The 27,516-nt window shown below is 39.9% G+C and overlaps 1 protein-coding gene across 3 annotated transcripts in view; it reads right to left on the reverse strand.

Moving 5' to 3' along the window:
* The window catches only part of PDS5A (PDS5 cohesin associated factor A), a 78,177-nt gene extending 56,826 nt beyond the window's left edge, over positions 1 to 21,351 (reverse strand). For 2 of the 3 annotated variants that reach the window (XM_054294886.1, XM_054294893.1), the window contains exons 1-2: positions 21,217 to 21,351; positions 20,253 to 20,423 (exon numbers count right to left, since the gene is read on the reverse strand). In XM_054294886.1, coding sequence (XP_054150861.1) covers positions 20,253 to 20,423; positions 21,217 to 21,243 — 198 coding nt within the window. In that variant the 5' untranslated portion in view covers positions 21,244 to 21,351. The remainder of the gene's footprint in view (positions 1 to 20,252; positions 20,424 to 21,216) is intronic. The other variant, XM_054294878.1, reaches the window with a different exon arrangement.
* Positions 21,352 to 27,516: the final 6,165 nt, after the last annotated feature.

The following is a 27,516-nucleotide window of genomic DNA, read 5'->3' on the forward strand; positions in this document are numbered from 1 at the left end:
AATACTTTGATAATAGCCTCCAGATGTGAGAGAGAGGATTCTTCATAACCAGCTCAATGCCGTGTGCTAATTCATTTCCTCCTCCAAAGAGAAGGTGGTGCTGGACAAAACAGCAGCATTTGCATTTCTACTGTGAATTTACTCTAAGGATTCACTTTGAAGTGATTATTCAAGATCAATTCTTACAACCCAGTCATGTGTTATAAACACACATAGAGAGCTATGCTGCCAACAATACTGATGTTGTAAAGACTCTATCTATATCTGTTTCTACACTATGGTGCAGGTGCATCCCATGGTACATCCTACACTCTCCTGGCTGCCAACCAGAAGCAGGACATATATAAAGAGCTTTTTCCTGCTTGTGGTTTGTAGTAGGTTGTTCCTGGCTGGGTGCCAGACACCCACCAAAGTGTCTCTATTACTCCCCTCCACAAGTGGACAGGGGAGAGAAAATATAACAAAGGGTTCATGAGCTGAGATATGGACAGAGAGAGATCACTCACCAAATACTGCCACAGGCAAAACAGGCTCAAATTAGAAATACTGCATTTATTACTAACAAAATCAGAACAAGATAATGAGAAGTAAAACATTAAAACCATGTTCCTTCCTATCCCTCTCTCCTTCCCACCTCTACCTCCTCCCCCAGCAGCAGAGAGAGACAGGGAATGGGAATTATGGTCAAGTTTGTCACATGTTGCTTCTCAAGGGAGGAAGAGTTCCCCTGGTCCAACCTGGGGTCTCTCCCACAGGAGACAGTTCTCCAAGAACTCTCCCAACAGGAGTCCATCTCACAGGCAACAGTTCTCCACAAACTGCTCCAAAACATCACTCTTCCACGGGTTGCAGTCCTTCAAGGACAGGTTGTTCCACTGTGGGTCCCCAAGGGCTCACAAGCCCTACCAGCAAACCTGATCCGGCATGGGCTCCTCTCTCCATGGGTCTGCAGATCCCTGCCAGGACCCTGCTCAGACAGGCCTCCCACAGCTCACAGCCTCCTCTCAGGCATCCCCCCTCTGCAGTGTGGGTCCCCTCCACAGGCTGCAGGTGGAGCTCAGCATCTCCATGGTCCTCTGCAGGCTGCAGGGGCACAGCTGCTTCACATGGTCTTTAACACAGGCTGCAGGAGAATCCCTGCACCTCTGTGGTCCTCCAAGGGCTGCAAGTCATAGCTGCTTCACCATGGGCTGCACCATAAGCTGCAGGGGAATCCCAGCTCCAATGCCTGGAGCACCTCCTCTGCCACCTTCCTCACTAACTTGGGTGTCTGAGAATATATGAGAGTTGTTCCTCTCATATATTCTCACCCCTTTCTTTCTCTGGCTTCCATCAATACAAATAACTTTTTCCTAAATCTGTTACCACAGAGGCATTACCACCATTTTTATTTGGCCCAGCCTCGGCCAGCAGCACATCCATCTTTGGAGCCACCAGGGACTGGCTCTGCCAGACATGGAGGAAGCTTCTGGCAGCTTCTCACAAAGCCACCCCTACAGCCCATCCCCACTATGAAAGGTTGGCCACACAAGCCCAATACATGCTTCAACATAATCAATACATGAGACAAAAAAAAAAAGTTTCTTCCAAGAAAAGTGTTTTTTCTTCAGCAATGTTGTAAACTAGGTGAGCTGAGTATCTCCCAAAGCAGAAAATTATGTGAACTATTTGTATGTTGAACTTTAACTGATTACACAGTTTATTTCTTTTAAAAGAAAAAAAAAATCTGTTATCTGTGACAGTAAGAGAAGAAATAAATTAGAATTTCTTTCATGCAACTGGTTGAATGGTCAGCAATTGCACATAATGCCATCTTACACAGTATCAGAACAATGGTACCATGGGTCAACAAGAAAATACTCTTTAGTTATGACATGAATTTTCTGGTTTGTTTAGGAGCCAGATTCCATTGTGCCTTAGAATTGAAAATCAGGGGGCAAATCATGAGAGAACCTAGCACGACCCATATCTAGTGACAAAACTTCACTGAAGAATTTTGTCTCGTCATCTACTGGAGTCATACACAGTACAACACTGTCACATTAAAGACAATTATACAGAATGCAGAAACTGAGAGTTTCCATTCCCAATGCAAAAGGCTGGGCAAAAATCAGAATGGTAAAACTGTAAAAATCTTTAATCTTTCACAATCAAAACTTATACTACACAACAGTAGCAACAAAACCAAACCCCTTCCAAACCAGCACATCAAACCATCTCCTCAGAAGGCAGTGGCTGCCACGGAGAATCTCTGCCAGCAGCTGGTGACGTGCCAGCGACCACGCCTACCAAGCAAGATGCCCTGCTGCAAAGAATTTCTGATCAGACTAATTATCTTTCTGCAATGAAGCACTGTTTTACCAGATAATTTTGTTACCTGTTGAGCATTATTACCTGTATCAGAAACACAAAAGCTCCCCACAGCTTTGTCTTTAGGCAGGTACCAAGTTCAAAATTAAGGCATTACAAAATGGAATGAATGCAACATGCAAGAATTTTCTTACTCTGAGTGTGTCCGATGGTTTCATTTTATTTTTAACTAGTCCCATCAAAAACAAAGTTTCTGAAAATTCTTAAAGCACAGGGAAAAACTGATGCAAACAAATTGGACCGAAAAGTTATCCAGAATGGCTTTCCTGGCTGTAAGTCTTAATTTTTCAATAAGGAGGAAGAAAACTATTTCAAATAAATGCATGGAAAGTATTGTATTTGTAGAATTCATTTAGCAAGCCTAAATAATTTTTCTGTGCCTAATATCAAGTACCTTTAAGTAACAGGCTGACTTCTGATATATGTGAAATGAATAGTATTTTAAAGAAATTTTCCATTTAAAAATTGTCTTACAATGGAGTTGGAGACCAAAGGAAAAATAAAAGACACTGATATTGCTGATATAAGGACAGAAAAGTCAAATCCATAATGCTCAGCAAAAGGATGATGCTAAAGACATAATGATTACGTGTAGGATATTCAATTTCTGAGAAATAAGCCTGCAAAACCAATATGATACATCTATGTATGTGATTCTAACATAGATGGCAAAGAATATTATGAAAAGTCTTCAAGGAATTCATAGTATCATCATAATTGATAATATTAAAAGTGTGGAAATATTTCAAATAAAATCAAATCATATTATTTATAGAAAGCATTTTCCTAGACTTTATAGGACAGTGTTTAAAATTTTAGTTTTAATGTTTTTATTAAAAACCTTATTAAAAACATTACTAAAAACATTTACTATAATTTTATGATACTATATGTAGACTTTTCCATTTTTGAGCACAGGAGTAATGTCCATTTGTATGTCCAATGAAAAAGTAAAAAATGAAAAGGCAAGGACAGGAGAGCAACAAAAAAAAGCCCCAAAAAACAAACTAACTACAAAAAAAGGTTTTCCCATTTGTGCCTCTGTATCATACCTAGTTCTATTTGTTTTCACTTGTTTCTAACTTTGTTAAACATTTTACTAGTATTTTCAAGCAATATAGTAAACTTGAGCTGATTGAAAATTATCCCAAATCCAGAATATGTACTCTGTTTATAAAACCATGACTTTTTCTTACTTAACTGAAGAAGAAAAAATCCAATTCCCGCTTTCAGAGAGCTCTAATATACTTTCTGGACTAGCAATATTGTTTTAGAGGATATTATGCCACACATCTCAGAGCAGTGGGGGCTTTGCTCTGATTTTCTGCAGTTATTTCAAGGTCAGGCTAATAAAGACTTGACTTGGAATTCTTCTCTAGTATTTTGAGAACTTCACTAACTCCTCGTTTCCATCACAAGAGTTCTGTAGCTATTTTGCCTATCAGTTCCATCAAATTCCTTCCTTGTAGATAGCTAGAACGTGACCTTAACTGCTGTACCCGTGACCTTAACTGCTGTACCCCTCCCTCAACATTCCTCCTGTGAAAGCACAGTTTTATGGCTACTGATTTTGTGAAGTTTGTTTCTTACTGCTTATACTGTAGGAAGCAGGCAGTGTATCAGATACAAAGTGTTAATACAAGACTTTTTTTTAAAGAACATTTTCAAAAAGTGACTGACGTTTTTTAAGAAGTTCCAGTAAAAAGTGTCTTGTACTAAAGCTTCATTTTTGAAAAATGGAAAGCTCACTGAGGTCCTGAGAATCAGAGAGCACTGCCATTTCCTTGCTCTGCTAGTAAGAGACTTCAGATAAAGACATTTTTTATTAAAGAATACACTTTATGTATTTAATGCTTAATTTATGTATTTAAATACATCATTCAAGTTCAGTCTTACAATTGATGATGCTGAATTTAGCTGAAAATAATATTTCACTAAACTAAATTGCTGGAATCAAAAATATAAAATATTTTTGATATATCAAATACAATTCAAATAGCTGCCAGCAACAGCCTCATAAACAATGCATAAAACGGGAATCACACAAAATTTCTGAAGGTCCAGCATACTTGAAAAAACTTAAGGCACAGGAGCTCTGTGTTTGCAAAACAATTTGGCATGGTCATCCAGAAAAATCACCTATCCTCACGATGACAAAATTTGAGAAATTTCCTTGCCAAAAGTACAAAACCACACAGGAGGTGAGACTTCAGAGGGGTTCTTGAGTTTATACCCCTAAAATTACCTTAACATCTAGTTCAATACTTCATCAGGAATGTTTGTTACCCACTAAATTTTACAGTTTCTGAGTTTTTTTTAACTCCTTCAGTAAATTCCAGCACAACAGATGCAGTGACTCAACACAGCGCATGCTCTGCAACAGTAACTTTTGCCTTCATTTGAAAGAGCTGGGAAATTCATCTGATTCCCTTTCTAAGATCAGACAGCTGAAACAATGTACCCCAACTCAACCTGTACCCCAACCATGAACATAAATTTGGCACCCAGTGGCATAGGATTCAGTCACTTCACAAATATCTGCATCTGTGACACAGTGTCAAAGAGAAATTTGAGAAACTTACAAAGATTGCACCAAGCTTCAGCACAAAAAATTCTGATTGCCCAGAACACATAGAAAGCAGCCACTTCATCAATAGTACTGGACTGAAGTGGCCTGAAACCAAAATAACACCTAATTTAAAAATTATCTTTGTTCCTCTGACTCAAAAATTACAGAGATTTCACTTCACTTGCTCAGCTGCAGTGATGTCAGAACAGTAGCCCACATTTCGCAATTCATCTTTATAGTGAGGAAAGTAAACTTCAGCATGCACTTTGGCCTACAAACTGTAGAGGTCTGCAATAATCTTCTACAGCTGCAAGAATTCACTGGACATGCTAAAAATGCTGTTGGCTAAGATTTATGGTCAGGAAACAAAATCTGTCAACTACAATCTTTAGCGCCTAAAACTCAAACATTAAACTGAAGCCGCCAAGCACCTTCAAGAAAATGGCTGAGACCTGATATTTCATTATGAATTTTATGGAAGAATGGTGGAGGTGGAAACAAGCAGATGCTGAACAAGTAACTGATCTCAAGGAAAACGCTTCAGTATTTTTATTCCATAGTCCCAAAATAGTGATATACATTCATGATGAGATTAATCACAGAACTCTGCTCCAGATGTTGAGAGAAGAGCGAGTTAACAGTAATCCAGATGGGGCTCAAATTCCTAACCAAGGAGAGAGGCCAAAAGATGTTACTGTCAGATTCCACCATTGGCAGTTTCCCCACTGAAGGTAAGTACTGCCTGTACTAAGGACCAAAAAGAAGTATCGAAGGGAAACAATGCACCAAAGAAAATTGAAGGACAGAGGGAAATGCTTCCTGCTGCCTGCTTGAAACCATTGCCTTGTTTTACTTTAACTTTAGGCATTTTCTTTTGCCAGAGCTCTGACTGATCACACATAGGGTTACAAAATGGTAAAATCATGGGGTAACACTCAAATCAAAGGCAGTGGCCACCTGCATACTGTTGACAGTATTTGTTTTGAATTTGCCTAGGAGCTGCCCTCAGTGGTCAGAAGACAGCTGATTCTAGTGTGAGTCAGGTACTGGGAACCCAAGCAGCAGGAAAAGTGGTTTTCCACCGCTGTATAAACTTAAGCATTTTGTACCTGTTTATCACTTCTCTTGGGTGACAAAACATATCTCCTAGTCAGCAGTCTTAGAGAAGCCCAGGAACCTCAGAACATCTTTTCCCCTCATTTTCAGTATGATGGTTTTACAAGCACTCTGGCCAGGATTAAGACAGCACAAAATAAGTTTAGAGTAAAATAGGTATTAGCCTCCATCTACCTTTTCATAAATGCACCCAAATTTATTTGTGCTGGTCAAACCTTTGAACATTTAATCTACTGGTCATGAAAGGTATCAGTTACTCACAGATTTTTTTCATATACTACCAAAGACTTGCCAGGTAATTACAGATTTTTGAATCAAGAGTCACTTAAGGTCCCCAGAATTTATATACAAACAAAAATACTGAACTCCAGGAATCCCAATTTACTACTCAGATGTGAATATATGTACAGCAAGTCCATGCATTCATTTCTTAAACATTATTTTGAAGTTTTCTGAATTGAAGAGTACCGGTAAGGGCTTACTTCAATAATAATATAAAATGAAACAACTAAATCCAACAAGCCACAAACCAAACTATATAAAATCAAATCAAATTATTTCAAAGTAAGGATTTGTATAATCAAAATTATCTACATAACTTCATCCAAAAGTTCCTGGCAACATTCCCACACTATTTTCACAGAAGTTTCCATATACAAACAAATTGCTCCTAGAAAAGCAGGCAAAATTCAGCTCCAACACTAGTTCAAGTTTGGCAACTACAGATTTTTGATGTATATAACCACTAAAAAATTGCAAACTCCTTGCTAACACTGACTCTAAGAAGAATAAACAAAATTAAGTTGAAACATATTTCAACAGCAGCTAGATTTTTGGGACTCCTATCAAGGAGTCCTTAATATGTTCTGCACAACTCTCTGATGTGTAAAAAATATTATTTAAGTGAGTTAAAGAGTTCTTACTTTCCATGAATAATTTAGGAAGTGCTTCACGTGCAAGAGTAAACTTGGAGTCTATTCCTGCTATAAGCCTAGTGGAGTGTAAATAACTGGCTTTGATATGACACACACACAAAAAGAAGATTCTACTACTTACATTTTATCAGTTCATGCTTGGAGGAGAATGCTATTTATGGTGCCTATCTGCTGGATAGTACAATTTTTTTTTCCATTATGTGTGATTACGTGGAAATAAAAGATCCATCTCTGTCTATGTGTAGGTATGCATGCAGTTACTCCCCTACAGACAGACACATCCTGGAAGTTAGCACATGTCTTTGTTTAAAGAACAACTACAGCAGGCATTAGGAAGGGAAAAAACATTAAGAATCAGAGCCAGCATGAAGACAAACCTGTTTGCAAGCACTGGCCTGTACCTACTCTAGTTCAACTCACAGCACAAGACTCAGTAGTTTGGACTACAGGACAGGAGAAAACCAGTCTAAACCTCACAGACTGCATCTCATAATCATAATGCTGGGACAGAACTGAGAGCCATCATCCTTAGGGAAGCCTGAAAAAACACTGAAACCTCAAATTCCTTCTTTTGTACAAATAGGACGGACAACAAAAGAGAAAAACAAACAATCCTAGAGAAAGAAGAGGTGTTATCTAAATATTTCTCTTTACTATTACTACATCAATTTTGAATTCAAATATAAAATCAATTAATTTTGAAAGCAATGTATTATGTATTAGGACGAATGGTATCTATTACTGCAGTTACTCAGCTAAACATTAGAAAATTTGTTGAGGATTTCCCAACATTCATGCTTGTTCAAAACTACAGGTGCCAGCAAAATCCACACATCTGTGTATAAACACAGCACTGATCTCAATTGTTTGTAACCAGAGAACATTCCCCTCTGTTTCTTAGCTTCTTTTCTCAGACATGGAAGGCCAGTACACCACTCACTGCACTGAGATTTGCAGCTCCCTGAAACAAGGGACACACTTCATTTTGTTTACAGATGCTGCCTCACAAATAGAGGGGGTGGAGGGGTGTTTCTAGAACTTCTTAGGCTGCAATTTCATGGCTGTGTGAGTCAGCCCAAATCTGTCCCTCCATTATGCCAGCACGAAAGTGGCTGATAAGTGACACTTCTGAAAAATCCCATTTTCTGCCCAGGTTACTTTTCAGATATATCTGCTTCTTGAACCAGCTGATTACATGGCTGTAAAAATGACAGGAGAGGGTGAGATTACTTCACCCAGTCTCAGGGTGCAGTTTAATGACTGAGAAGTTGATTTAGTAAGGTTAAACTCAATGAACAGAGTGTCCCAAATTCAGCTGTCATTGCTAGTTTACCCCAGTATTATCACAGAGCTTCTGCAAAAGAAGAGGGGGTAGCAGGTGACTGCACAAGTCACACTGATCCAAATGAAAACTTACCTGGGAAAACTGCTTTGGAATTGGATCAATTCTACAATCCAGCACCCTGCAAGCCACACCTGGATAGGCATGGGGAAAAGTACGGCCCACAAGTATGGCTCAAAGTGCTGCCTTTGGTGTTTGTGCTCCCATACACCAAGGCTTGATTCAGGGCAATCCTCCACCTACTGGTGTAGCAACTCCACCATTTCCAACATCAGTTTTCCCCTCTTTCCCTACAGTCCCTATGTGCCTCTATTTTTTACTTTTTCTCCTCCTACTCTTCACAAACTTGATTTGTTTCTATGACTTTAGGAGTGCTGGTGACTCAAATAAAGGAAAATCACTTTGAACCATTATTCTTCCTGAACAGCAGTGGCAGCAGCAGTGAAAATGAGCAACTGTTTCTGCACTAGCAGCATCACATTAAAAGTACTCAGAAGTATTCATATACTACAGTGCCAGGATGAAAGCTTCTAGAACACAATTCTGGCAGACCATAAAGAGAACCAGCCTTTTAAAATTATTTATTTATTTTTAAGATAAACTAAATTGATTCTGACTATGTTAGTATACCCACTATGCAGGTCAGCTGAGATCACTGAACTGACTTGCAACACTCTACAAAACCAACCTGTCATTACTTACTCCTCCACATTGTTACATTCCTGACAAAATTTTTCCCCCACAACTTTGTTTTTGAGCAGAATATTGATAAAGATGATGAAAAATTGTGGGAAACTCTCAATCTTCTAAAAACACCAACAATTAATATTGTCCTTATTTCTAAAATTTTGAGGTTAGTTTTAAAATTGATTTTCTGAGGATGCTGCATGATGCCAGGCTTTTAACAAAGTGCTGAGAGACATCAGTTCAGATTCTGTACAGAAACAAATGTGTGACAGCCCTGACACATACAGACTGGAGTCAGTAACTCTGAGGAGTCTCAAGACAGTGTGAATTAGGGCACAGCTCCACAGTGTGAAGTCTCAGGAGGCAGAGCCTGTGAGAGAGAGTCCCCCAAGGCGTTTCTCAAACCAGCTCCACTGCTAGATAAAAATCCAATGGTGAACTCCATCCTCACACACATACACAGGAATCAGAAACCAGTTTTAGCATCAAACATGGAGTGACACACAGAGCTCCAATTCCAGGATGAGTATTCTTTAATCTACACAGCACATCTAACTCGGACCAGAATGCTCCAATTTGCACAAGAACCTAAACTAAGAACAGTATCTAAACATGTCAAAGTGAAACAAAATAAAGTAGCAGCTTTTTAATCTGTAATCTGACTGAAGGTGATTTAACCTTTAAAGGGAAACACAGGCGAGGACTGAAAGACCATAACTTTGGAAAACATTACACACCACCCCCACTTTCCCAGTTGAGATTTAGAAACACAGACACTAACTTACTTTTTAGTCCCATTTCAAAGTGATTTTTTTAACAGCTTATTAAGTTTTCTACTGACCTACTTCCAGTTCTATTAATGTGTATATATTCTACAAAGATATAGTTTTTGTACTTGGTGAACCCTCCATTTCCTTAAGCAAAATTCTCATGGTTTTACAGCAGTCTAGACTACCAGTTTCAAAAGGGACAAAGCTGAAATCTTATTTCCAGATTTCCCAATTTCCCTTCAGCTACAGTTATGCCTACTTTCATATTCTATGTACATTTTCTAAGAAAAAAATGTTACTAACAGGTCACAAATGCAACTACTAGACCTTCATTTAGTGACTTCACATGAGCAAAACCAGTACTTCTTGCCACTGATATTCTACTGGCAATAGCAGAGGAAGGAGCTTTTGAGATGGATTAGAATTTTTCAGGAATAATGACACATGTCAACTACATTTTTAAAGGATGACTGAATTAGGCATTTAAATAAACATGCATTTTCAAGAAAAAATGCTTTAAAGCTGCCTTGCATTCTTTGTTTGCCTTGTAGGTGAATGAATGTTAACTCTGCAGCACGTCACTGATGAGAAAGAAACACCTGTTAAAACCCACACACACAGGGCCACTTTTCTGCCTCTCACAGATCACCCAGTTGTTCTCAACCACCATAACAAAGTGCTGAGTTTACCTGCTTTATTTTTATTGGTGCAACAGCTTAAGAATGAAACTTCCTTTCATGTACTCCACAATACATTCTGCTATTGTGCAAACAAAGCAGCAAAATCTCTGAATTATTTTTCTTCACTATTTTATGTAAACAAAGTTTCTAAAAGAATTTTTTTTCCTTTATGACTGACAGGAATAAGGCCCAGAGAAAAGCACTGCAGTCAGAGTTAAGTGAGTATCAAGTTTTACTCTCTTAAATCACAAGAAAAGAACAATTTTTATATTCTGCCGAATTTACTTTCAAACAATTCCCTACTAAATTATGAATAGTTTAATTAAATTTCAGTAATGAGTTTATTACAGAGAATCATTACTGCATTTGGATAATTAAGTACATGTATATATTTTCCAATGGTACCAGAACAAAAGTACAGTTAAAACACAAAATTATATTAAAATAACAGGATTTATAAAACTTTGACTACCCTATGGACCAAAAAACAGAGTAAAAATTTCAAGGTGAAATATGCAACCCCATCCTTCCTTACACTGAACTTGTAACAGAAGTCAATCAGCATATTTTTTTTCAAGGAACAACTTATTATAACCAATTTCTTTTCATAACCACATCACTATTGGCATAATTTGTAACACTCTTTATACTAAGCACTTCCTAAGTGTAACTACATTTTCATTGCACACATTCTTCTTCAGCACTTGTACCACAACGCTGATTCTAAGCAGCCAAAAAAACCAGGAAAAGGTAATTACATAAAAAACCACTATACAAACCATCAATTGAAGGACTTACTGTTTGTCTTTTGAGATTTTAAACTACCTCTGAGTGATTTGGGTTTTGTTGGGTTTTTAGATTAGCTTTTTTTATTATTACTTTACCCCTTCAGTAATACCATATCATATAAGCAATTTTCATCAAGCTGATCATGGAATACAAGTCTCAGATTCAGTTGTTAAAAACAACCACTTTAAAGTTTAAAAAGCAGTAATACTTTTGAATACCATGAACCACCCACTACCAGTTTGTGGATTAAGAGAGTATTAAAAAGTTTTTGTGCTTTATTTTCCTTGTTTATCTCCTGTACTGCTGCTATTTGAAACTGATTTTATCACAGGCAGCAAAATTGCCACTGGCTGGTTTCCAACAGATCTCTTCCCCACCACTCTCCTCTCAGAGAGCTGCTGCACCCCTTGCCTTGCCCTCACCCTCCTGCATCACCTGCCCACTTTCCTTTGGGTGCCCTGCCCAGAAAGCTGGAGAGGGGGCAGCAGATCCCCTAAAACATTTGAAACACCCATGAAATAATTAGTTGAATTTATTCCAGCTAGCACATGAGATGCTGCCTTTTGAAATGTTTAACAGTGCTGGTCCATGTTCCTTTGTGTAAACAGAAGTTGGATATCTCTATTCTGCTCAGCAGCAATTAGACAAGTGTTCCATCTCCGAAAGCTTTGTCCAACTGCCAGCAAGTTTTGAACTAATGCAACTTCAGGGAAGATCAGTAACAAAGAAATTAGACTAATTTCATTAGAAAAGTGAGGTAAAAACATTTTCCCAGGCAAAGTTCTATCACATATACGAAGTAAACTGAGACACACAAACGTTTTCCTCAGTTTTTGAGAGACTGATTTTTGGGTACTTTAAACAACAGTAATAAGATTTCCATAGTAAGCCCAAGTTTAGAGCTGGTCTTTTGATGGGCTTTCACACTAGATGCACAGATAAAAACAGTTTTAAGATCAGTAAGTTATGTAATACTTTAAAAATATTGTAAAACTGCAGATGTTAAGCTGTTTCTTCATGGTCAATCAGTCTATTTCCACAGAGAGCCATAAGAAAGAGAGACAACAATTGCAGAGGAAGGAGAATTCTTCAATGACTGCAAGCAAATTCTAATACTACTAACTACTAATCTAGCTATTTCATTTTTAAGCATGTGCATTCTTCAGGTGTTGTAGACACCAAAGAATAGTGTGTGAGAAAACTCCAGAAATATAAGACTTCTCCAAAATCCTTTTAAAAAAAAAAGTTCTTCTTCCTTCTCTTTCATCTTCAATATCTGTTCAAATATTATTGGTTAATAGAAAAGACATGTGTCTAATGCTTATGAATGTATTTTGCCAGTACAAAACCTTTTCTCTGCTTCAATAGTTTGGAAAATTTTGATAAATCTCATGGAGAGAGATGTCATAATTTCTAGCATTAAAAACTGAAGACATGAGGCCTAGAATGCTAATGACTACCAAACTGTATTCCAGCCAAACGTGACAGGTTGTACTCATGGACAATAATAGAGTACCACTGAGATCAGATAATATAACTGAACAACTAGGAAGGAACAGGAACTCACCTGACAGTAAGGCATTAACAAGGCTGATCAGCCTTCACAGTAAATTTGAAAGGATTTTTCCCTGCTGCAAACCTGATCCTAACACTGAAGCTTTGACACCTCCATCACCTAAGCATGTACCTTCAGTCTCGCACAAGTAAAATGTATGTTTAGAATATCCCCAAGCTATCCAGGTACCAGAAAGTTTTCCATCTTCATTCCTGGGCAGCAAGTCCATTGTGCCAATTTTATCTTTGTTTCTCCTTAGCAGTATTTCATCATGCTTAAGAGATCTTTACAACAGGCAGATTCTGATGTCAGCACAGCAGCAGGAACATGGTTCATTAGTTTAGTGCAGCTGCAAAGCCAGCAAAACACACATTGCTCTAACACCAATAATAAGCATGTGTTTTACATTTCTAGGTAACAATGGTGGTTAACAAGATATTGCAGTCTGGGAAAAAGCCCTCAGATACAAACAATGATTACCATAGACCGGGGACTACAGAAAAGTTTGGTTTCTTTAACTACCAAAATGGCTAAATGGCTGTAGTATATACTGTGAACCAAAGTTCACAGTATATTATCTGCTAATTATTTTGTCTGTTGTTTTTCTTTATCATAGCAGAAGATGCACATTAACATTAAGCAGACAAAACAGTATGAATCGATTCAAGTAGACAAGGTAAAAAAGTAACCACATATATATGCCTGATTTCCCTTTCTATCAAACATCTCCATATAGCTGTCTGCCAGCCCAGGGTAGTTCTTCTTTCACTTCGTATCACTGGTAAGAGAGTAACACTTCCCTCATGAATCTTTGACCACTGCTAAAGCTCCTGCTGTTCTGCAAACTTAGGCAAACAAAGTCCTCAGGTCTCCTACATTGTAACATAAAAACACATACTGACTTGCATATCCTCCTGAAGTGATTTCTATGACAAAATCATGTCACTTCCACTGAAGACAACATCAGTAGAGCTCTGGTCTGCCACAGGCTTCCAGTATGCCCCTAAGTAATATTTAGCGTTCAATAGTCTTTCAATTTTAGAAGAGGGGGACAAACTCAGAAGTTTGTAATTTATTATTATCACAACAACCCTTAATCATCTCTTCTCCAAGGTAAATAATCCTGTACTTCTCAAACTTCTAGTCTTTGTAATACTAATGTTAATATAGTACTTGCTAAGTGATTACACAAACACACACACACAAAAGGAAATACCACAATCAAAATCCTGAAGCGATTACTTGGTTCCACTCACATTAAAAAACTTGTTCTGGAGTTCCTCAAGGTTATTTAGCAGAGAAGTACCGGTCCAAGACCACCTTTCTTATTCATCATAGATGGAATACTGTAACTGAAGGAAAATACTTGAAGAAAATGAATATTCTATACTGATTTTCAAATGGTAAAGTCTGAAGATTTGCATGCCAGCCTCCCATCTATTACAAAGTTTCTATATAATGCCTGTAAAACAGCATGTAACAGTTTTCACAGAAAGCATTAGTCATTTTCTGGGTTTTTTAGGAGAGATAAGGCCTGATTTACAGAAGCCCTGGGCACTCAGAAATGTAGCTGAAATCAAAGAAACTTTCAGTCTGAACATATAAAGTGCCACAGAATGCACTTCACTTCAAAAGTCACAATTTAGAAATACCAAATCAGCCATATGAAGCCAGCTTGTCTTTCTGATATTAGGGTTTGGTTTTTTCCTTTTCAGTAATTCTTCAGTTCCCCATCTTTTAACTGTGATTAACATCATGCCTTACAAACCTCAAGCATCAGCATATGAATAAGATTTTAAAAATCTTTTAAGTTTATAACAGCATAAATAAGGACATAAAGACTTCTGAACTAGTCTGTCCATTTCAGTGGTCAGACATCAGAAGTTATCATTTCTAATTCAGCAGCCTTTTGGGTTCCCCTCCCCTTTCAATGGGAGGCTTTTTTCCTTTTCACAATACATTTATCTTAGTGTTGCTGGGAAACCATTAGAATAATATTGTACATGTGAAATTGCCATTAATTACTGACGCATTTGTAACAAAAGAAAATTGTCAGATACAAAAACAAAGGGTGTCATCATCAATCAGTTTGAAATTCAGTAACATCTGGGTGAACTTGCTAAGCCCACATGGTCTGTTCCTCTAAGGACTGACAAAACTGGGACATTTACAAAGCAATTGGTTAATATTCCATTTGGAAAAAAAAAATCAGAACACAATTTCTTCTTCTCTAACTAGTGGCCTGTCCTAGTTAATGAAAGATTGTTACAAGACTCAAACTAATTAAAAAGATTAAACTATGAGCAAAATCAAATTGAAAATTTGGCTTTAGGCTTATGTGGCTAGCAATAGCTCAAGAACATTGCAACTGCACTCTGCAGTTAAATACAATTAATGAAGTTTAAAACTATTAGAATAATTAACTGTGGATCATTTCTGTAACCTGGCTGTATGACCTCCACAAAATTACTTATAATTCTTAAATATAAGCATGTAAATACATGCAAGTCACCCATGTCATTCAAGACTTGCCAGCAAAGAGCATTTATTAGTTAATATACTATCCAAACCACTTACTATGTATATACTTTTTCCTCTCAAATATAACAAATTCTCATGGGTGACACAACAGATTTTCTTCTACCAAATGACATTTTAATTTGTATTTTTTAGTATTGTTTAATAAAACTATCCAGGTCAGATCAAAGGTCCATCTAACTACACAACCTCAGAGAGCAGCCATTAGCTTATGCAGAAATATCAGGTTTAGTTCAAAGAAACTTTTTTTTCCTCACCTGTAACTCCAGCCTATTCCAAAACATTTAAGTAGCATCAATCAACCTTTCTCAATTTTAACATGATGTAACAGATGCCTAAAACTCTCTGTGCATGATATGACAAATTGTTAGCATTACCCATTTCTAGTGGTAAGGAAGCACAAGAGGCCAAACTACAAAGGGGCCAATACCTGATAACCAGAGGAACACACAGAAAGACAATGGAAAGGAGAGGTGGGTGTTTGTTCCATTCTCACACAAATAAATATAATCACTAAGAAATGCCAAGGGACAAGATAGGCAAGACTTCAAGGCACACCTGGAGTAGTAACTTCCCCAGATGATCACAAGCCAGGCCTTGGGGTGGGCATGGCAGGGGGAGAAAGAGGATGAAAGGGTGTGGGGAGCACTGAAATCAAATGCAACTTCCACAGCAAATGCCTTGCCTAACTGCCACCACTGAAAAAAGAACAAGACTACTGGACTGGTTGAAAAACAAAAGGACAATCATTCCCCCCAAAAATCCAAACCCCCATAAAACAAAAACCAGAATCCTAACCCAGCCATGATAAAGAACTGTATCTCTCTCACTAAATTCTAACCTATAAAACTTAATTTCGCAGAAATATATTTAAACGCTGCCTTAAACCTGTGTTTAAATTTTCCATGCTGAAATAAATTTATTGCTTCTTTTCCTTTGAAAAGTTTCAGAAACATTTTTTTTAACCTGTGTATATTTAGTGTCTGATTAAAAGTGCATTTTACAAATTTCATGAATTTGTGTTTACACTGATATCTCAAGGTAAAAGCAAATGTTGCACTGTAAGTATTTTCTTTCTGTCTAGAGACTTGTCTTACACTTTACCAAACTGTACAGTTCCTAGTACAAAGCTTTACCTGAACTCACCATCATGCATGCTTTCTTTTACATTAAAAACTCTAGCAGGCATGATGGTTTTCCAGAAACAACACAAATGTCCCCATCCCTGTCTCAAAAGAGAACATTTGCTAACTTTAACATTCAAATTGACTCTGAGGCTCCTTCAACACTCTAAGGCAGGACTGCCACAAAAAGAAGTTGGTTTTGCCCTGTGCCAGCCCAAGTATTTGTGAGTTTTCCTGCTAAATTACATGAGGAAAGGGTTCAGGTTAAAATTAACTTAGTTGGAGAGGAGCAGGTGTTCTGTTGTGCGTTGGTTTGAGTTTTTTGCCCTGCTAAGTTTTAACCCAGTCAACCCTTCCATTTTGGTGTGCAGCAAAACAAAATGCTTGTAAAGAAGGTACAGAACAGAGGCTGGGACAAGCACATGACAGCACCACATATTTTGGTGGCAGTTCTGGCTTTGCCTACAAGGGCTGCTTATGTCAGTCACTGAGAAAATCAGTCTCCATGCATTTTGAATTGAAATGTATTTGAATTTATTTGAAATGTATCTGACAATTAAGTACGCTACTATTAATCTTATTCATAATGACTAGAAATGCTTTATATCAATGACATTTTATCATTCTCTTGTGATCAAAGTTATATCTGAGATTTAATAGTTTACTGACAACAATATACAATTCTGCAGTTTAACATGGCACTAAAACACAGTCAATTCTGAAAAAAATTCAATAGCCATAAAGAAAATTTGCAGCAAAGCAGATGCCAAGATTCTAAAACTTCTTTCAATCCTCAACTATCTCATGGAAAGAAATACAATATGGCTAACACAATTGCTCTCAAGTTTTATTTAGGTCCTGGTTTGATCTTGGAACTGAAGGAGGGCTTCTTGGGTGCCTTACAGTTGTTTGTGTTCCCCTTCTATTACTTGGTTATGGCAAAGTTACCATCCCCCTTTATAAGCCTTAACCCAAACTGTCAAGCTCTAAAATCAATCCCTATATAACTTGAACATCTGTCCTGTAAAGAGAAAGACTGACCTAAAAAAAAAGATTTTGTGTCAAAAGTACAGTAAACCTCAACACTGCTGCATGCTAGCTGCCTAGTTTGGTTAAACTCACTTGGATCTATTGAATGGACACCTGAGCCCAGCCACAGCACACCAGTTAAAATCAACAGCTGAAACCACACATCACATACTGCCCCACTCTAAGAGGGCACCAAACCATCAATGCAATCTAACACTCCAGAAACTACCTTTGACTTCATTAAGCACCTGAACTTGTGTTTCATTTGCCATACATATGCAATCCTGAGGCATTTCCTTTCTACATCCCTCAAAAGATTCATGTTCATTTTAAAATTCTCAATATTTTCATTTTCAGGACAATAATAATGTTATCATACAGACATATCAAAACACTTTGAAAGTATCTGGCCTACATTTTATTACCCACAACCCCAAGCAGAAGGAGGGAATGGATATAAAAACATTCTTTTTAAAAGTCCTTGGCACAAAAGCTGCTGCTCAGGCACTCTGGGACAGGTGCCCAGAATGTCTCAAGTTCCAATAATAAGAAAAGCTTTCATTAGAAGAAGAGGTCTGGACACAAAAATACAGATACAATACCAGAAAACTTGCTAATAAGGACACAGATTTGTAACCAGTTAAGTTGACCATGACTTCAACAAGCTAAAAGAACAAAAATTTGCAGGAACTGATCCACATCCTGGTGGCCAAAACTCTGAGTTGCACATTTTCTGTAAGAGCATCTTTGGCTGACGCATGGCCAAGACAACAAAAAACCTACAGTTTCAAGAACTGATTCATGCCTGAGTTTGTACATTCTGTTAATGATAAAAGCCAGCTTTAAGTCACATTTAAAGTTCTGGAAAGTTATCTTTTGAAGAAAACTTGAAGAGATTTAACAAAACTTTTTCAAGCATTTCTATCCCAAGCACAGCATCATCATAATATTCCACATACCAAAATTAATTTGCTTTTATAAATCAAGTTAATATAAAGAAGCTCAGACTTCATAAAAAACATACACATTATACAGAAGCATAAAGAAAAATATACTTGTTGGTTTAGTCTAAGAATGTACAGTATTTCCCATTTTCTTGATGCTTCAGTAAAGCCCATACCTGACAAAAAAATTCCTCTAACTCAGATTACAGAGTACCAATACAGTAAGAAAAATCTTTCTCTGTCATTTCAGACAGAAAAAAACGTCAGTAGGTGCAGCAGCAAAGTATTTGTTTCCATTTGAAGTTACTCTCAAGTTTTTTGGCTGTCTGAATTCTGTTGTTTTTTAAGGAATTCTGTAACAATAATTCATTAAAAAACAACAGAAAAAGTCTGCCCTTAGCCTGGAAATTATGTCTAATACACACACACACACACGTGAATTCAGTAAAACATGTATACATGATTTTGAAGTTCTATTATTCCCATTATATAGGAATGATATAGTTCACCATTCCAAGTCAACCAGCTGGGACAAAATAAAATACCTGTTTCAGGGATCAGCTCAAAACTGCATTCCTCTACATTCCACAGACTTTAATCTGAGGTATCTGCCTAAACAGTCACAACTCTAGTATCCTCTCCTGTAACTGGCACTATTCCACTGCAGTTCTGAAAATACTAGGCCAAACTTGTCCATTCCATAATTTTCAAAACTGTAAATGGACAACAAGACTCATTTTCGAAAAAAGAACACTGATAGGTGCCTTGCTGCTTAAAAAACAAAGCACAAAGCCTATGTTCACCTCACATTTATAGCTAAGAAAACTTTTCAATGTACTAACTGACCAGCCCAGACCATGATTTCTATTTTTCAGTCTTTGTGGAGTCACTGCTGTCATAGGAAACAGATCATCAGATGATACAGTATTTCCAATCTCTAAAAATTATTACTCCACCCTGGCATAGGACCAAATCCTAGGTTACAAAAACCTTTGGTCCAAAGACCATGGTGTTAACAAACGAGCTGTGTCAATATTTGATCAATGCTCAACTTAATTCTCTATTTTCAGCATGGCCTTAAGAAATAATCCTACTGTAGCACAGTAGCATTTTTTCCCAGTGGAAGAAGGGATTAATAAAGTAAAAAAGAGGCAAGACTTGCACTCCCCCAGGATGCTGTCAAACAGAGAAGATGCTTTTCTAACAATCCCTTTTGCTCAAGAAAATTTAGCAATTTTGTCAATTATACTAAATGGGAAAAAAACAGTATGCATTACACTAAGTTAAAAAATCTGAGGCAGGTTTTACATTTGAAACTATTTCAAAATTCCATCCATAAACTCCAGAAATTAAGCTTTGTTTTTGGCAAACAGTGTGATCTTTTCAATCAAAATTACCCTTACATAGGCCTACTTGCTTCCTCTACTCAACTATACTTTCTTCAAATGCCGGAACCCAAAACACCACCTAGCTTGCCAAAAAATTTTACAGCATATCCTGTAATTATTACTTGTGATTCCACTTCAGACCTCTCCTCTGAACTGTGGATATGTTTCATGTACAAATTAGCAGTTTATGTATCAATTCCAGCATTGAGAGAACTCACAAGACAACAGTAATGAAATACGAAAAATGGGGAAAACGGATCCTCCACTTTTAAGGAAAAACAATGAAGTCATATTCCCTTAAAGGTCTGCAGGCAGGAAGGACAAGAAAACTCTGGCAGTTCTCCATCCCAGTGATAAAATGTTTACCTTAACAAGTAAAAGTTTCAGGGAGGGGGGTGGTGGTCAGAATTGCTCACCTTTAACCGTTTAACAACCTCATCGTTGGTAATTTTGTCCGTAATCTCCTTCACTCCAGGAGGATAGTAGATGATTTTACCGTCGGCAGCAGGTTTTGGTTGGGTAGCAGGGAAGTCCATCCTGGCGCTGCTGGTTATAAACTTTCCTTCTCCACAGTCCTCTACCGGCCTCTATCGGTCAGAAAACAAAAGTTCAGCAGAATAGAAACGACTTTCTAACCCTCTTTTTCCATTCCTCACCCTCAATTCGCCGAAGGCCCCGGCTATCGCCCCGCCGGCCGCGCCCCCCAGCGCTGCCCCCGCCGCATCCCGGCGGGAGCGCGGCCCGGCCCGCCGCCGCTCCCCGCGGCTCGGGCCTGCCCGCTCCCCTCCGGCGCCTCCTTTCATTGCGAGGCTGCTCCAGCCCAACACTGTTAGTTCGCAGCCGACGGTTTTACAATGAAATTTGGGGCCCAATCGAGGGACACCCCGCGGCCGAGGGCCCCTTACTGCCCGGGGGGTGGGCCGGGGACGCCGTTCCGGCCCCAGGGGGTGGTTCGGAGCCGGCACACCGGCCCCGGAGCCGGGAGACGAGGCCTAAACAGTTAGGCCTCAAAACTATCGGGAGGCAGAGAAGCCAACAGGAGAGGGGGAGGGAGGGAGGAAGAGAGGGAGGCGGCGGCGAGCGCAAACAAAACCCCCCCCCGCGACCCCCCCGTTCCCTCAGAGCCCCCCACCCGCCCTCCCGCGCCTCCAGGAGCCCCCCCGGGGAGGGGGCCCGGCCACTCGCCACTTTCCATTTGTTCCCGCAACTTCATGTCCCCTCAGCCCTCGCCCCGCACCCCCCCTCCACCCGCCCCGCCGCCCCGCATTCGGCCGGGCCCACAAAGAGCCCCCCGCAGCCCCGGCTCCGCGCACACACCCCCGCGGCCGTGGGGAGCGGGGAGCGAGCACGGGGGGAAGCGGGACCCGGAGCCGCCTTTACCTCATGCAGCTCCGGAAGGTGCAGCATTGAGCAGCCTCCGTGCCGGGTGGTGCTCGCCGCTCCGCCGCCACCCCGCCGGCCGCTGCCCTGGGCGCTCCCGCCGCCTCCTGCTCCGCGGCGCGGCAGCTCCTGCTCGGGAGCGCTGGCTGGGGGAGGGGGAGCGGCTCGGTGGCGGCAGCAGCGGCGGCGGCGGCGGCCGGGAGAGGGGGAGGCTCGGGCGGAGCGTGCGCCGCGGGGACCCAGCGCCGCTCTCCGCCCGCCCAGGGAAGCGCAGCCCGGGAGGAGCCTCCGCGCCGCCCCCGCCCCTTCCCCTTCCCCTGCCCGCCCGCGGCCGGCGGCGACGCCCCGCCAGGAGCCCCCGGCTCCCGCCCCGGGCAGAGGGCGAGGCCGCCCAGTGAGTCTGGCACCGCGAGGAGCCCCGCGCAGCGTGCCGGGCAGTGCCGGGCGCGGGCAGCGCGGCGCTGCCTCAGCTTGGCGCCTAAAGCCCCGGAGCGGCCGGGCCGGGCAGGCTCCGCCGGGGCGGCGAGGGCACGGCTGGCGCCGAGCGGCGATGCCCGGCTGCCGGCGGTGTCAGCGAGCGAGGCTGCGGGGTCTTGGCTGCAGGGCGGGAAGGCGAGAGTTACTTTGCTGCTTCCTTACGGAGCCCGGGCCGCTCATGGCTGGCCGGTCCCTCAGGCGTGTGGGGCCTGGTCATCGCGATGGAGAAGACAGTGTGCGGAACGGCGTGTGGGGTGGCGCGGAGAGTGCGGGGGCAGGCGAGAGTGAGCAGTCCTTCTTCAGGCAGATGAGGGGAAAGAGAGTATCCACACTTTGGTTATAAATCTTAAGGAGAAACTTGAATATGCAGACCAAAGGAGCCCTCGCCAGCCAACTCAGGAACTCCTTCCATGCAAAATGTCTTTGTAATTTAATATTCATATTGCCAAGGGATGGGGTATGTCTGGAAAGTCAATAGCAAAGTGGGATATATCTGTCTGTTTTGAATCTACAGTATGTACCCTGTCTGAAGCGTAGGTGGCTATGAAATGTTTTCTAGATGCCCGCACTGTTCAGAGAAGGTATGTGACAGCTGAAAGATGACTTCTAGCTGATCAAGACTAATTTCAGATCTTCAGCTGGTTATTTTTTTTATTCAAACCAGCTAAAAGTATTATTTTTCTTTATTTTGGACATCTCTAATGAATTTACTTCAGAGCAAATTGAAGGTAGGAGGTCAGGACCATCTCCACGGAGGGGTGTTTCTCTCCATGGGGGTTGCACAGGTACAACAGGAGCCTAGCCAGGCACAGCACGGTGGGCTAGCATGGCACAGCAGTGGCAAAGGACAGATGCAGGAGGGTGAGAGGATGGGAAAGGGGTAAGTAAGTAAGAGTATGGTGAAGTATGCCAAATTCCAGCTTTACAAGGTGCTGGTGGAAAATGTACAAAGACTGAGAAGCTTTTTGGAACGTCAGGTGTAATAGCATGTGGGTAGGAAGTTGTTCTCCTATATTTGTGTTCCTTGTCTCCCTGCAGTGTTGTCCTGGGGGAGTTAAAGCATTGAATGTCCACAGCCTCTATGAAACCAGCTTAGAACAATTATAGTGAAAGTGACTGAGAGTTGCAATGAACACTTGGAGAATCTCAGACACTGATTTTGAAATTTAGAAGGATGCATCAGACCAGGCATTTAAATCTGGCTGTGAATCCAGACTTAGATGAAATTATTCTCTCCAAGCTTAAGGATCCATGAATTTGGGCATTCACAATAAACAGGTGATCCTAAGGTTGTACTGATTTTAGTAAATAAATAAAGCCAAAGCATGTAATTTTTTTTCTGAATCTAAACTAAAGGGGCCATTTAGATTTGCCTTAACATGTAAGGACTCAGACTAGCTATCAGCTTTAATTTGTTGTCAATCAAATAAGAGGTACTGACAGAACTTACATACATTGAACATATTTGGGTCTTCTATCCTTAAATTTGTTACATAAGGTACTTCCTTCTCCAATCAAATTACTAATATAAACCATTTGGTGTAGGTTCCTTATTTTTAATACACTTCTTTTAGCAGAATAAATTAGAAAGAAATCCTAGAATAATGTTCTGTAACTAAATAAAGTATATATCAAAAACCTGTATGTTTCAGTTTATATAGAAGACAGAATCTAAGTCAGTAAAAATAATGGAAGAAATAAATTTAAAGAGTCCATTGCTAAGGTTTTTTTATGAACCCAACATAGAGCTAGAAAGATGTTAGGCAGACTTCTCCTTGGGCAGAATTGAAGTACTACAGGTTTTGCATTCCAGAAATTTCACCTAGGTCTCTGAACTTCATGGATTTTAATATTTGTTTTCAAATAGCCTTTAGTTGATATTGAAAAGCACTGTTTTATGTATACCATTAGTGTGATCTACAATATCATAACTTGTTGTAATCTTGTAGTCACAAGATTTTTTTTTTTCCACAAACTGACACCATCTTTACTTAGAATTGTTTATACAGTGGGTTGTGAAGTAGGCCTAAGAACATAATGGTCAAGGGCTACTCTCCCACAGCTTGCTTTTAGTCTAAGTTAAAGACAAACACAGTGCAAAGCCTCTAGGATGCACTTCTAATCACTTTTATTTTTCATCAAAGAATAAGATAAAGCCTTGCATTGTAAGGAATACGTACATTGAAGTCTGTTGTCATGGTAAAGCTCCCATACCTTCTCAGTGATGTCTCACCGGTAGCTCCTCACAGCACTGACCCCTTCTTCTCAACACAACCAACAAACTCCATTTCTCTCCTCACCCAGCTACCCCACTCTTTTGTAGCACTTGTTGTCTTATTGGACACAGCTGTGGCCTGTTAAGGGCAGGCCTGTTCCTACTCTTTGGTGATTGGTACAGCTGCACCTCCTCAGGTGTGAGATTACCTTCTGCACTATCTTTATTTTCTTACATTCTATCCCTCCACAGAAGGTAGCATGTAGTTAGACAAGGCAATTCAAAGATTTGATTTGAGTGTGTCAAGCAAGGTTTGCTCATTCAATTAAAATTCTGTTTCAATTTATGCAAGTTCTTTGTGAATCCCCACACTGAAGTACTCTTGGTTGTGGACCAAAATCTCTCTGTCTTCTTGCAGATTTCAGATAAATAGTGAAGTTAGAATAACACAGAAAGTCTTGAAAGGCATCAGTGTAAGGTTGACTATCAAGGAGTTCACACAAGATTCTTGCTTTTACAGGTAATGAGTGATTAGTCAGCAGTATGTTAGCCAGATATGTAGTGTTTTGAGTGAGTCTTGGACAAATCATATCAGCAAAGTGGTTGAGAGGAGTAGGTGCAAATTCTGTAATCATGGGCTGATTAGGCAATGGTTCTATCTTTTCTCAAAAGAGAAGCAGTGGGATTTGTACTTCTGCACCGTTAGAAATTCTAAAGGGCTGAAACAGAGCATGTAGTTCTGGTATCACACCCAATTAAGGGACGTATGAATGAACACTGAACTGCCAATTAGCTAGAATATATGCATGACTTTTTCAGAATGTAAAAGCATAAAAGCTTCAGATAATCTGACCTGTGGTACTCCTTAATCTGAATAGTCCTGAAATCTGCTCTTATCAGATACAATTACAGCTGCTAGTGTCTAGTTTGTTGCTTTTGCTTGTTTGACCTTCACCCTTCTAATTTCAGCGAGCAGCTGAGATCTGACTTGGACTGTGCTTGTACAGCTGGAGCCAGGTTCACATGATCCCTTGGGTTTTACTGAATGGCTCTGTCTAATAATATGACTGAGTCCTTTAGTCTTTCCAGATTTTACTGTTTGCATCAGATTTTTATTACCTTCACTCACTTTACTTTTATTGGAATGTATTTGCTCCGATCTGCTCTTGTTTGTTTTGATTGTATTTTAGACTATGTTTGCAAGTGTTATTCATAAACAAACTGAAATAAAGGGTGCCAAACACCTGTGGGGCAACCTTGTGAGTTGCTTCTTTCTTTGTATTGTGATAGGACAGGTTCAAGGAAAGGATCAAGAAAGGAAAAATGTGTTTTTACTGGTAGGGAAAATAATGCAGCACAGGGTTTTCAGAACAAAACACTTTTTGGGTGAAACAGAAGAGAGTACGGGGTGATTACTTCAAGCACAGAAAATCCTTTAATTCATGTTGATTAAATTAAGCTATGCTCACATGTTTCCAGGAACTGCTTAGTGATTCTCCTCATGTCTTTATTAATCTAAGTAAACACGGATAGTAAAAATGACTAAGAAGTAAACAGTGACATTAAGACATGACACTGTGTTGTGAACTGCAATAAATAATATCTGTCATTGTAGTATAACATATCTTTGAAAACACCACCTAATTGTTATAACTACCTATTTTTATTATTGATATATTTTACATCTGCTGTAAATTGAGGTGGGTCAGAGGTGAGTTTCTTGACAATGTGCATTGCTGTAATGAAAAGCTCCAAAAAGTGTTCCATTCCAGGGGGTATTTACAGTGAAATTACTCTTAGAATAGCCCAGAAAGTGAGCTTTGTTAGAAAATCAGGGACTTGTGTATCTCCCATTTTCTACATTCACATGATAAAAATCTATAAAAGGGGGCAGGAGGACTTATGTGTATTATATTATAAAGACAAATCAAATGGAGACACAAAGTGCTCCTGTGGAAGAATCCCACAGCTCACTGAGTCTTCATTGAGTAGTACCAGTTCTGAATAAAGGGAAGGACCAAATACTGTATGGATGACAAACTCTTTTAAAACTGATCCCTAGCCATGATTTGTCTAAATGTTATTTTTGCTCTGGTTTTGGTAAGGAAGGCTTCTCCATGTGCTGCCTAAAAATGTCTTTATTATGAATCATGCTTGGAAATAGGGCAGTTATCATAGAATTATAGACTAGATAGGGTAGAAAGGGACTTTAAAGGTCATCTAGTCAGTCCAGCCCTCCTGAAGTAAGCAGGGACAACTCCAACTAGATCAGGTTGCTCCAAGCCCTGTCCAGTTGCTCCAAGCCCTGTCCAGGGTGACCTTGAATGTTACCACGGACGAGACATTCATAACCTTTCTGAGCAACCTGTTCCAGTGTTTCAGCACCCTCCTGGTAAAAAATATTTTCCCTATATCTAGACTAAATCTACACTCTTTTGGTTTAAAACCATCAGCCCTTGTCTTATCTCAACAGGTTCTGCTAAAAAGTCTGTCACCATCATTCTTTTAAGTCCCCTGTAGGTACTGGAAGGCTGTTACAAGGTTACTCTGGAGTCTTCTTTCAGGCTGAATAATCCCAGATCTCAGCCTTTCCTCACAGGAAAGATGCTCCAGCCCTCTGATCATCATCATGGCCTTTCTCTGGACCAGTTCCAAGAGATCCATGTCCTTCCTGTGCTGGGCCCCCAGAGCTGGCTGCAGCCCTGCAGGTGGGGTCTCACCAGAGCAGAGCAGAGCAGAGGGGCAGAATCCCCTCCCTCCCCTGCTGCCCACGGGGCTCTGGATGCAGCCCAGGACACCTTTGGCTCTCTGGGCTGTGAGTGCCCATGGCTGGGTCATGTCCAGCCTCTCACCCACCAGCATCACCAAACGGTTTTTGCACAGGGCTGCTCTTGATTCGTTTGTTCCCCAGCATATAAACACACACACACACACACACACACACACACACTCACATATATATTTGATATATATATCATACATGATATATATATATCTCAAGACTATATATTCATTCAGAAATGGCAAGGATTGCCACTGTATATAACATTTGAGCCATTGTGAAAAAGTATATATTTATGAATACATTTTTAATTTACAAACCACTCTATTGACAGAATGATCGCGCTTCTTTCATTTGCTTGCAAGTAAAGTAAAATCAATTTATTGGCAGCTGCAGATTGGTGATTTCACAGGGGAATTTTTAGAAGCCTCCATGATCTACTGCTAGTTTTGAACATTCAGAAACTGAAGTTACAGCAGCCTACTGCATGTCATCTATCCACCTCCTTTCTAGCTGCTTTCAATTATGATGACTTGTCACCATTCACTCCATAATTACATTCTCAAGGTTATTTCCATCTCTGCTCCTGATGTGTCCAAAGCACATACATTTACACCTATTCATTTCTGACAACCAAGTCTACTTTTCTCCAATAATACATTTAATATGTGCATTTATCATCCTTTCTGTCCAGAAGATGTCTTTGCTTGCACCATATCACAAAAGCTTCAATTTTCTTTGTCACAGTCAATAATTTCTCAAAAGTCACATTGATAAGTTGCTACAGCAAAAAATTAGGCATTTCACCAGTCAAATGTTTCTACTT

This window comes from Melozone crissalis, unplaced genomic scaffold (genome assembly GCF_028551555.1).
Source record: "Melozone crissalis strain CALT ecotype California unplaced genomic scaffold, PUWL_Pcris_2 ptg000006l_1, whole genome shotgun sequence".
In the NCBI taxonomy this organism is placed as follows: domain Eukaryota; kingdom Metazoa; phylum Chordata; class Aves; order Passeriformes; family Passerellidae; genus Melozone; species Melozone crissalis.